The 12584-nt window shown below is 37.3% G+C and overlaps 1 protein-coding gene across 5 annotated transcripts in view; it reads left to right on the plus strand.

Annotated features, from left to right (window-relative positions):
* DNAJB6 (DnaJ heat shock protein family (Hsp40) member B6) overlaps positions 1–12584 on the plus strand; it is a 63134-nt gene that overhangs the window by 16369 nt on the left and 34181 nt on the right. For all 5 annotated transcript variants that reach the window (XM_063303390.1, XM_063303389.1, XM_063303385.1 and 2 more), the window contains 3 exons: positions 5790–5921; positions 6580–6721; positions 7189–7259. In XM_063303390.1, the coding sequence (XP_063159460.1) occupies positions 5790–5921; positions 6580–6721; positions 7189–7259 (345 nt within the window). The remainder of the gene's footprint in view (positions 1–5789; positions 5922–6579; positions 6722–7188; positions 7260–12584) is intronic.

The following is a 12584-nucleotide window of genomic DNA, read 5'->3' on the forward strand; positions in this document are numbered from 1 at the left end:
GGTAACTTGAATAATTTGAGGAATCTTTCCTCCAGATGCTACTGAACCAGTGCTGTGTGGTGCTTGAATGCACATTTTTGTATTTTATTTATTTATTTTCTACCCCACCTTTATTATTTTTATAAATAACTCAAGGTGGTGAATATACGTAATACTCCTTCCTCCTGTTTTCCCCACAATAACCCTGTGAGGTGAGTTGGGCTGAGGGAGAGGGATTGGCCCAAGGTCACCCAGCTGGCTTTCATGCCTCAGGCGGGGCTAGAACTCTCCTACCACGCCTGATTGGCTCTTGGGCTCTGAGAGTGGGACTGGCCCAAGGTCACCCAGCCGGCTTTCATGCCTGAGGCGGGACTAGAACTCTCATACCATGCCTGATTGGCTCTTGAGCTGAGAGAGAGGGACTGGCCCAAGGTCACCCAGCCGGCTTTCATGCCTAAGGCGGGACTAGAACTCTCATACCACGCCTGATTGGCTCTTGAGCTGAGAGAGAGGGACTGGCCCAAGGTCACCCAGCTGGCTTTCATGCCCGAGGCGGGACTAGAACTCTCACTCTCCTGGTTTGTAACCCAGCACCTTAACCACTAGACTAAACTTTAAATAAGGGACACTCAACTTAAAGCTTCAGAGTCGCATTTGCTCATTTAGAACCTCTTCAAAAAATTACACTGAAATTTATTTTTCAATTCTGAAATATATAGGAAGTAATAATTTTACCTAGTTAAAATTAATAATTTTTTTCTAGCCCTACCTAATGGGGAACCCTGGTGAACATAGTTCTCAGACTGAAAAAGATTGTGAATCTCAGTTAATTTTGGTTACAACTTTTGGCCTTGGCTGAAACATGCTGCTTGAATTTTTGTTCTGTTTTGGGACTGCCTAAGAACTTTTTCCTTGAATATATGACAAATACATTACATTCTTTTTCTTCTTTCCGATGGCATGGATCTATTTTTGCAGAAATTGCTGCCCTACAATTCATTTCCTGTATGTAGTAGGAATAAACATGGAAATGAATATGTTTTAAACAGTTTTCACTTAATTGGTAACTTAATAAAAGTTAATAAAAAGCTTATCTACTTGTCCCATTTATTCAGTAGTGGATATCCTGGTATTAGAAAATGAGTATTGAGGATATTTGAAAAGTGATGGGTATTTTTTTGTGATAAATCTGAATATAATCAGGTAAATGGCATTACATTTTGAGTATGGAAATAGAAAAGGTTACTCTTCTGTTGTGTTAAGAACTCCTTAACACACCCACTGATGTGTGTGGGTGCGAATGTCTGAAGAGAGTAGACAGAAATATTTAACTGCCATTATTCATCGTTCTTAAAAAACCACCATTTCAGATTACACAGCTTTAAAATTGAGCTTGATGTTCTCTTGAAGTGGAATTTTTATTCACGGGTGAATCTGAAGGTATTATCCTGCCAACTCTCTCAAATTAATATCTTCAGATTCACCAGAAGTAAATTTTTAAAAAATATACTTGGTGACTTGCATGATTAAACAGCCGATTTGTCTTACGAAATCACTGAACTACGATTGGTACTTTCCTTAGATACCTACTCATTGCTTATCAGTTGGCTGCCAGAGGATTCTAATGAAGGATCAGAAGAAAGGTCTATAGAGGAGCTCTTGGAAGAGTATAGTTATGAGTCAGTAGGAGAAGTGGCAGAGGAGCTGGAGGAAGAGCTCTGGGAAGAGTGTGGTGAAGACTCTGTTGAGGCATTTGAAGAACATGGAGGATCTTTTGAGCTGGACGAAGTCCTGGGGGAGGAAGAGGACTTCTCTGAAGGAGTAGCGGAAGCGTCTTTAGAGGAGGAAGTGAGTTTAGTGTCAGAAGATTGGGTAGAAGAGCCTAGCAGTACAACTTTGGAGGAGCTGGAAGAAGAAATGAGTATAGGATCAGAGTTGGAGGAATTTTACTGAATAAAAAGCCTTTATGTTAATAAATTCTGTTTTAAGCTGTCTGAAATGTCTCCTCACTTCTCTGAAGGATTCTTACAGTGTAAAAAAAAAGTCAAAACAACTGTGTTAGCTAGAGCTTGCTTTAAATGCAATTTTAACAGCATTGCAAACTTCCAAGTAGCTTTGAGAGCTTTTAGAGTCACTTTCATTAAATCTAATTAGCAGAACCCATAAGTGTGTTTTATGTTCATGGCACTCTTTGCCCAGTAACTAGTCATTTTAAAATGAGGGATTAAAAAAAGGATACGAATCTGAAGCTCAGCTACGAGTCTTTTTCTACGTTTTGCTCAAAGAAATCTGAAATAAGGGCATCCTGAGTATTAAATTAGTCACCTTGTGTAGATGCACCAGAATTCATTTTCTGGTTGATTCATTTTCCTGGAACTCCTGTAATTACTTGCTCAGAAAAGTTAGTAAAACAGAATAAATTAATCAGTGTTAATGAAACAAATAGGTTTGTTGTTATCCTAGACCACAAGCAGTCAGAAAATATAATTCATAAGTATAAATTGAAGCAGTTGTATTCTATTCAAACAAGCATATTTGCATCTATTTGCAAATCTTGCATCTCCTGCAGAAAAATAGCTCTTGAAACATACTGGAGATATAGAATAGTCTTCCCTTAATTAATTGGGGTTTGTGGTTTGGATGCTCACATTTAATTCTATTCTCATGATAACAGATCCAAAACTATTTCTGCTTTCCTTTGTAAATAAAAGAATAAAAGTTCTTTAATTCTCCAAAGAGCATAATTGGCTCTTTAACCGTTTAATATATCATGTTTTCATAATACTGAAATACAAAATGAGACTATAAAACAGAGATGTTGGCTGCTATAAACTAAGCAATACTTAGTGTTATCATTCTGAAATCACTGAGTTCTTTTCATTGTAAACTTTTTTTTCATATGGAAGGTCAGAGGCAAAAACTCACATGGCACTTTCATGTTCATGTCTGAATATAGTTGAGCAAAACTTGTAATTGGTACAGCTGGAGACAAATGTATGTTTCTTTAAAGTGTTGATGGAAAAATTAAAGGCAAGACAAATGTTATAAAAGTCTGAATAACTCAATGGCTTCACTTCTGTTTGGTTCTGCATTGAAGATTTTTAAATGGCAGATGTTTTCTTAGTAAATCTAGAGATTGTCAGTTTGGAGTAGAGTACTTTGCTGTATGTACAGTTTTAAATCAACATAGTTTATTGAGGGGTTTGATTTTAGAAAATTTGGGCAGTGTAACTTGAGCTTCTGGATTCTTATGGCAGATACAAAATACAGGTGAAATTAATACAACTAAATGTGCTCCTGTATTTGCAGAACTATTTCAACTCTTAAGTTTCTGTAGGAGTATTTCAGACACCATAGAGTCATATTCATAGTAAGGACCAAACTTGAATTGAAGCAATAAGAATGCTCTAAACACCAGGTAACTTGGGAAAAAAAACCTGGCTATATATAGACCCATAATAGTGAGCAGTAATATAATATAGTTCATGTGTACACAAGTGACCTTCATAACTCGCTCATGAGTCAATGGTAATAAATTAGGCAGCTTTACTAGTGGCTTTATCAGATAAAGTGCTGAACCAGCATATGAAGAGTCTTGCTACAGGAATAGTGTTTTATTTAAAAATTCTTAGGCCATTGGTGATGTTGGAAATACAGCAAAATAGTGCTAGTCATTTAAAAAGCTAGGTCTGCTAATACTAGTTATCATAGTTTAGGGCATTAATAAATTGACTGATTCTCATATCTTTTACAGTTGAAGGCTTTACATTTAATTTTTCAGTTAAGGTGTTGATCCTTGGGAAGGGTGGCAGAAGGATATCTTAAGAAGCTGTTACATGCAAATGTGAAAGTGAAATGAACATGTACTGCTTTTCTTCATGCAGAAGGTGGGTTTCATGAAAATGAAAATCAGCAGGCTATAATGGTTGGGATGACTGACATGGAGTCAGGAAGTCCACTTGAAAGTATTTGTTAGGTTAGAAGGGCTGGGAGTTGAACTCCTTCATAGAAGGGTATAAACACAAATCCATGTACTTTAGTTTGAAGCACTGAACATTAAAACTTTAGCCTCCTGGGTATGTAAATCTAGAAGTTGCTCAGTTAGTTCTGCCTTTTAGATGGGCAGAACTAGGTTCACATCATTTGAATGTTTATGTAGCTATAATATAATTGAATTTTAAAAAACTCTTCGTAAATATTTCATTTCATCCTCTAATCTTTACATACATGTATAGGTCCAAAGCAGATTCTGTGGCAAGAAAAACATGGGCAGCATGTGGAATTCTTTCTTTTAACAGGATCCACCAATTGCAATAACCCTTTTCCCCCCTATTGTTAGATTTTAAATGTTATAATTCATCTAAGGACCATTCAGAAGCATTTTTAAAGAAACATGTGATTTAGATGTATTTAATGCCTTGAAGTAATTCTAAATATTTGATGAGATAACACTTTAGAACACTTTTATAGGACAAGTATAATACCCTACAAATATGTCTCAGATGGTCGGACCTTCATATAGATTCTTGAAAAAGATCATAAACAGCTAAAACTTAAGGATATGTTGAACTCTACTTACAGTTCAGCTCTAGGGTTTCAACTTAGTCTTGTACCACAGCAGAAGAATGTTTTGCTGTTCCTCTTCCTCTTTTTAAAAATCCAGATGCTTTAGAAAGTGGCAGGATTGGCAATATGGAAGCTTGGAAGTTGTTAGTCTGCGGGTGCCTGAAGTCCTTTTGTTGAGGTGAAGTTGAACAAATGTTTTTTTTCAAAGTTTTTCAAATAAATATACACATCTTCTAATTATCTCCAACTAGATTATGGTAATTTGAGTTCTGTGGGATCTTAGACTAGTCTGATTATAAAGTCCTGTGACTCAGTCATTCTTCAATTAAATGTTGATGATCACATTATTTAAAGTGCCTCTCTTTTATTGTGATAATTCTTTGCATATACTCATTTATGTATATTTATAAGGTATCTCTGGATCAAATGTTGTATGTTATAAGGTGACAAAATGGTAAACTTTGATTTTAAGACTGTAATGAAGAAGAAATGTTTGGATTAATAGCTTTCACTTTGCTTTCAGGTAACATCAAATTTCTATATATTATATACCATAAGACCGGTTACAAAAGCAAAATCAATTTTCCATAAAGAAACATATATACCACATAAGCAATAAGGAGGTTCTTTATACTGTTCTATTTAGCATTTCTAGTACCTTCATGCAGGTTTCTTAATATTTGTCTGGTTAAAACCTCATTAATCAGGCTCATATAACAGATTTAAGTTCATAGTTGCTACAGCTTTTGTTCAGGTTCCCAAGTTCCTAAACCTACAAAAGGATATGGTTAAAATGGCAGTGAAACACAAGTGACTTACTTTTCCACAGGGTGCTCTCCCCCCACCCCCGCCCCTTGTATTGGAAAATTAGACATAAAGGCTCCAGTTCAGTGCATATTTCCTTGGGAGGAGGGCCTCTTGAAGAGAGCCAGGGTGGTGCAGTGGTTAAAGGTTCCAGAGTAGAAACCAGGAGAGCATGAGTTCTAGTTCTGGCTCAGGGATGAAGACAGCTGGGTGACTTTGGTAAAGGGCCTATTGAAAACTCTGCATAATACTTTTATGTACATGACTGTGATAAAGCACTAACAAATCTTTGTGTAACAATAATGCTCTCACGTCAAAGATGAAAATTGGATTATGCTGGAGATACATCTTAACATTTGAATGTCCATTTTTAAACCTTTGTGTTTAATTAATACAGAAATCCACTGGTTAATTCTAAACCTTTTAAACTTTATTTGCAGAAGATCCTTTTGATGACTTTTTTGGGAACCGAAGAGGGCCGCGTGGAAACAGAAGCAGAGGCGGTGGTTCATTTTTCTCTGCCTTCAGTGGATTTCCTGCCTTTGGGAGCGGTTTTTCTTCCTTTGATACAGGTAGGACGAACTTGATGACAGCGTAGACATTAACATGTGGACCATTCTCAAAGGAATAAATCCTCAAGTGTTTATGCGCAAGGTTTAAACTATGGAGACCTGCAAAATATGAGTCTGCCTTGGACACCATGTATGCAAGCTAGAATTACAGGAATAGACCACTGAAAGAGAGCAAGAACTGCTTTAGCTGGACCCAATTATTTGGGATTTTTACACCTATTTCATGGGTGAAGAGCCTGTGGTGCTCCAGAATGTTACTGAGTTACATCACCCGGCAGCTCTGCTTAGCATGGGAATCAGCAATAGTTGGATTTCCATAGGTTCCCCACTTCTCTAGCTCTTAAAGGGCTTACGACGTGAACTAATCACATGATTTTCAATTTTACAAAATAGCCTTCTCCTGTTTTACTGTTTGTAGCTCTGTATTTAAGTGGTGAAGATAGATGTATTTGGCGTAATATATAACATTCAGAATGTTTAGTATTATTTAATATTTCTCAGTACTGGGAATAATGCTCATAACTAACAGTCAGTTCCAAACATTAGTCTGTCCATTAATCTAACAGCAGAAATACAGGTGGGAAGCTGCTGTTCAGTTCTTGAATTAGTGTGGTTCCTTTACCAAGGTCAAATACGTTCTGTCACTTTTTCTTAGCAGGTTTTACTTCATTCGGTTCTCTTGGCCACGGAGGCCTTACTTCGTTCTCCTCCACGTCATTTGGTGGTAGCGGAATGGGTAATTTCAAATCCGTATCGACTTCAACTAAAATAGTTAATGGCAGAAAAATCACTACAAAGAGGTACAGTGATTTAAATTTAAATTCGTTACCGAGTTATGAATACTGCTTCTTTCCATTAAAAACAAAACAAAAGTATAGTAATTTCAGTAAGGTTTGGCTCATTGGTTTTATGATTGATTTTTTTTTATGCTGGGGATGAATGAGTCTAGATTAAGTTGGCATCCCTGTGGTTGAAGTGCCTAGATACGCATCATAAAGAAAAAGTACGATTATGGAGAGGTGCGTCTGATCTGACTTGGAATTGTAGTTAAAAGGTGGTTCAGCTAAAGAATTTTGCAAGGATTTTGACAACTGGAGAATTAATTGCTTCATGCATGTGGATAAAATGAAGCTTTCCAGTTTAGTTTGCTTCAGGGAGGTGCCGTCTTGTGGTGAATCACTTTACGGGCAAGAGATTCACGTGTTATCTTACTACTATTTTAAAAAAACAAAAAACCCATACTCTTCCGTGGATTTTTGTCCTGCAGAATTGTTGAGAATGGACAAGAGAGAGTAGAAGTTGAAGAAGATGGCCTGTTAAAGTCTTTAACAATAAATGGTAAGGAGCAGCTGCTACCCTTGGATAACAAGTAATTCATCGCACGCATTTAACAGAAATTTTAAGCTATAACGAGCACCCTTTGCGGATTAACAGGAACATTTTTTGAAGATTTCAGACGAACTCTTTCATTATACTATACGTAATCTAAAGTATTTATAAATGGCTCATCGGAGCTCATATGTCAGACTTTTTGCGTTTAATTGCTGGGACCACATGAATAGGACCATTTTTTGTCCTTAAAATTGTTGTAAATTTCTGTATGCACTTTGCTTTATATTAAACATGATTCTAGGTGAACACTTACCCTGCTTTAGTGCTGGGGACGAATTGTACACTAATGTTAGCATGAATCTTGCTTTTTGATTTATTTTTTTTAGGTGTTGACGTGTGAGCCAATTAATAATTTTACTGTGAAGTTAACATTTCTGAGGCAAATTTAATTTCAAGCGTTCAGCATTTAGTAGTGAATAATGTTAATATGTTACTGACAGTGCATTTCTGGTTTAAACAAATTAAGGATGTTTTCTAGTTTTGCATGAATGCTGGCAATTTAGTACATTTTGACATCTAAATGTGTAATGTTTAAGCCTAAGCTAACAAGTTAAAACTACTGAGCTTAGGTATTCTGTCATTTTTGCTAAAAAGTTGAAAATGAATAAATGCTGATGTTTGTGGTGCATTCTTTCTTGGGTAATACTTGTAGCTTTTATATGTGCCTATGTAACCTGGAGGATACTAACTATATTTTGCTTTCAGCTCTTCCTTCCTGTGAGCTTTTCCTTTGCAAACATTCTCTGTATAAAAACTGGATGCTGCTCAAGGGTCAGACACAACATTCTGGACAAACACAAATGTAATTCCTTTAAATAGGATGAGAGAATAACTTTAACATGTCAATTGTAAAAGTAATTTTTTAAGACTGATAGAGGTCTTGAATACAGTTTCATTACAGTATTTAAATACAGTTTTAACACAGAGGTCTTAAAAACAATTTGTAATAGTACTACTGAATCTTGGAAGAACATTAGTTTGCTTTTCATTTTATCTGACGCAATAGATGAGGGCAAAATGACTTTAGTTTTCCTAAATTAACATTTTGTTAAGCCAGCTAGGCAGCTTTGTGGAGCTGCTCTGAATTTTGAGATAGTAGTGTCGCCCTTTGGATTATTGCTTGCCCATTTCCTAAGGAATCCCATGAGAGAGAGACATTCTTTTAGAAAATGGGCTTCCCTTTAAGAAATAAAGCACCCATTTACAAAAAAAGGAACCTTTCAGCAGGCTTATGGCTATAATGAAGTCTGGGTAACAAAATGATAATAAATAAATGAAAACTAAAAAATACAGTAGTAGTCACGGAAATCATGTTACCTATCTATCCTTTAAATTATATCTTTCAGAAGTAAGTGAGCAACAGATTTCTACAGTATAGGTTTTGGGTCTTATGAAGCTGATTTCAAATTAAGTTCTAAGCTATTTACTGGCTGTTACTGAATACTCGTTAGAATATTACTAAGATTTTCAACAGAAGTTTCAAATAAGCTGCAGAGATCAGCTTTAGCAAGATGCAGATATCTGTGCACTTAAACTGTGTATACGTACCACATGCATATTACTAGGTTATGCACACACGCACTCAGTTTCTAACATCAAGCCACAAAAATTGTGTTTAAAAAGCATTGTGCTTTCAGAGAGCTCTCTGAAGGCCCTTAAAACTCAAATGTACATTTGTCAGTGGGAGAAAACTTCTAAGGTTATTGGATGTTAAACTTCTTTGAAAGAGTTTTCCCATAATAGAATTTATCTAGACTGGTGAGTTGGAAGAAACAGATCAGAATAAAGGTGCAACCCAAGACATTTTTCTACTTAATTTTTAATTATGTCCATGAAAACTGCTGAAGGATGCCATTAACAAGTTATTTTTGTTTAAAATGTTCCTGTTAGTATTTTGGCACACAGAACAGTTATCTGAAATGTTAAAGTTCTGCTGCTGGGCAAAACTTACCAAGAACCTGAAGAGTAACTTACCAGTTTTCATGCTACTTCATCACAGCATAATGTACTACACAATATTTCACAACAGCACAACAAGCTTAATTTGGGTGCTTCTGCTTGAGTGGGGTATTGAAATTAATCCAAGGCTCTGTGTGTACTGTGGTTCAAGTACCAAAACTGTGTGTCAAGAAGTGCCAAATTTTGCATCCTGCCTTAACTAATACAGTTCGTTATGTGAAGCTCTCCTTCCATACCATTTGAAATCTCACTCATCAGATACGGATTATTTGCAAAGCATTCACCGCTGACCTTTAAGTGAAAGCACAACCTTAAGGGGAGTTTTGACAAAATACACAATCAATGATTGTCCTTAACAAACATACCCCGTACACGTTGTCGCCTTCCAAGAACTGATACTGTCAGGATGCTGAGTTCTTTGCCAGATAATTTCTGCACTTGCACTGAAATGATCATAGAGTGCACAAAGCCCTGGTCTGCTGCTTGCCTGGCTTGCTTATCTGTCTTGTTTCAAACACACTCCATACAGGTAGTCCTCACTTAGCGACCACGATTGGAACTGGCAACTCTGTTGCTAAGCGCTGTGGTTGCGAAGTAGAAAATAATGTGACCGTGACGGGCTTGAGACCTCACTTCCCCTTTGGTTGTTAAGTGAATCACCGTGTTATGCAAAACGTGATTGTGACTTACGATTTTACTTCTGCCTTCTCTATTAACTCTGCTTGTTGCAAGTCAGCTGCGAAGCACACAAATGGTGATCACATGACTGTGGGACACTGCGATGGTTGTAAATGTGAGGATTGATCTCAAAGCTATTTTTTTTTTACACTGTAGTAACTTGGTTGCTAAATGAGGTGGTTGGTAAGCGAGGACTACCTGTATTATTTATTGGCTTCTAGTTGTTTGGCCCTTGAATCTAACTCTTAGTTACTAATCTTTCTGGCAGTGCAAGCAAATCAAATTTCATGTTGCTTCTTTGTACAGGGTATTACATTTATCTGGGTAAATATGACCTTGGAGTTTCAAAGAGTGAAAGCCACACTTAACTGGTGGAGTGGGGATATAGGATCTTCAATGTTAAACACATGCCTGCTTGGTTCATTTATTTGCAATTCTCACATTCTGATGAATTTGTGGCTGCAGCCACATGGTGAAGTACAGTTCCCCAGAAGCTATTTATATGCATAGTATGAGGTTCCACCCCGGAAAATTGCTGCTAGGAAACAGAATGGTATTATCCACTGCTTGAGCTGGTATGGGGAGCATAGAGCTGTTTGCCTCTGATGGATTTTGATCTGATTTGTGTGATAAAAGGAAGCCATGTGCATGCGTAATGGAAAGATGATATGACCTGAAGAGAAACCAGTGTATGCCAGTAATAGAGACCCAATTCCAGTTCCATCAACCCATTGTCTTTGGAGGTGGGAATATTGTCTCCTCCAGTCATGCAAATTTTGCTGCGGCCATCCTGGTTATTTCTTGCCTCTCTACTTCCTTCTGTCCCTACTTCCTTTTTCATATCCTGTCTGATTCCAACAGTATTTGCAGATTCTTGCAGTTCTACGTAGTTTTCCACTTTTCTTATTAATCCCTCGATTGATTTCCTGGGTGAAACAAAATACAGTGGCCACCGAGCCCATTTAGAGGACGTAGAGTCTAATGGGGAGGGGAAGTGGTAAAGGGATAACTTATTCTTTTCCAGCCTTCTCATAACTGTAGCACTGGCGCTACCAGCCCCGTAGCTATGTACATGGGTGGGGAAGCAAATTACACAATTTGGGGTAGTGGGAAAAGCGGTGCCCTTTTCCTTCCTTCTGAAGTTTACCTGCTGTATTGACTTTTGCTTTCTTGGGTCCCTCTTCTCTCTGGACCTAGCAACTGTCTAGAACAGTGTTTCTCAACCTTGGCAACTTTAAGACGTGTGGACTTCAACTCCCAGAATTCCCCAGCCAGCCTTGCTGGCTGGGGAATTCTGGGAGTTGAAGTCCACACGTCTTAAAGTTGCTAAGGTTGAGAAACACTGGTTTAGAAGCTCATAGGTTCCTGGCAACACACTTTTGGGGGCAAGTGTTTTTTTTCTTAATTTACAAATAAATATGCTTTCACTGGCAATAAAACAAACAATACCCCCCCCCCAATCATGTCTTGCTTGTTTAAAGTCTGTCTGTTCCAAAGGAGAGATCCTAAGTGAGACCTGTGACGCCATTTTCAGGGAAAGCGTGCTTGTGTTCAGGGCTACAACCTGACAAGTTCTTTTCCATCCCCTCTTTCTTCATTTTTTCAACATCCCCCCCCCAGAAGACTTTTTATTTTTTTCCCTACCTGGAACGTAACGTTCTGAAATTGCTAGTCTCACTGCAGAATATGATTCTTCTCAGCCTGCGGTTCACCTAGTCATGTGGGTGACGTTCCTCTGGTTTCCCTGTGGTTCATCTTTAACTGCAACTCAAGCACTTTATTTTACATCATTTCTGTAGCACCCCAATTAATCAACTTGGGGGCCATGTAATGGGAGTGATTAAAGAGCAGGATGTTAATACAGTGGATGTTTCTGGAAAAGGGATAAGTGCTTTAACTTCTTCACCTCCTAGTTACCCTTCCCTTTAATACTCTGCTGTTGAGCTTTAGCTTGTGTCATTTTTGGGTCTTGCTTGAAGTTGCTGATCTCCAAATCCTGAGAGGAAAAGATAGGTAATATATGTTAAAATTGCTGTTAGAAATAAAGCTATGAGTGGACCCAGGGTAAGTTGCATCCATTTCTACTTAAATACCTGGAACAAATCACCTATTTGTCTTACTGATTTCAATTGAATTTACGTCCATTTAACTTACTTTGGATCCAGTCTGTTATTTACCATTCTAGTTCAAAATATGGTCTTTTGGCCCGATGAAAGATTTCTTTTGTCTTCAAACTTAAGTAAACTTCAAAGTGTTTTATGGACAGTTACTATTGTGACTTAATAGTAGCCCCAAACAGCTGCTACATTCTGGAGTGTAATTTTTTAAAATCTAATTTTCTTTATTTGTTCTACTTTGAAATAGAGTTTACTCCATTCAGTTCTGATACTCAGTTCTACTATTTTCTAAATTGTGAACAAAGTGCAGTTTTTTTCTTAAGTGTATTGCATTAACCTGCCTTTTGTCCAGTTGCTAGATTGAATGCTTTCATTTGTAATTTGGGATTGATTTCTGACAAGGTTTTGCTAAACTGTTTGTGTCTAAAAGTGTTTTTGTAGAGGGAAAGTGTCTCTGCCAATTGTGTAAGAGAAAAATCTTTCATTGTTGAGGATAGTTACATTCACGTTTGGGCTT

This window comes from Candoia aspera, chromosome 4 (assembly GCF_035149785.1).
Source record: "Candoia aspera isolate rCanAsp1 chromosome 4, rCanAsp1.hap2, whole genome shotgun sequence".
In the NCBI taxonomy this organism is placed as follows: domain Eukaryota; kingdom Metazoa; phylum Chordata; class Lepidosauria; order Squamata; family Boidae; genus Candoia; species Candoia aspera.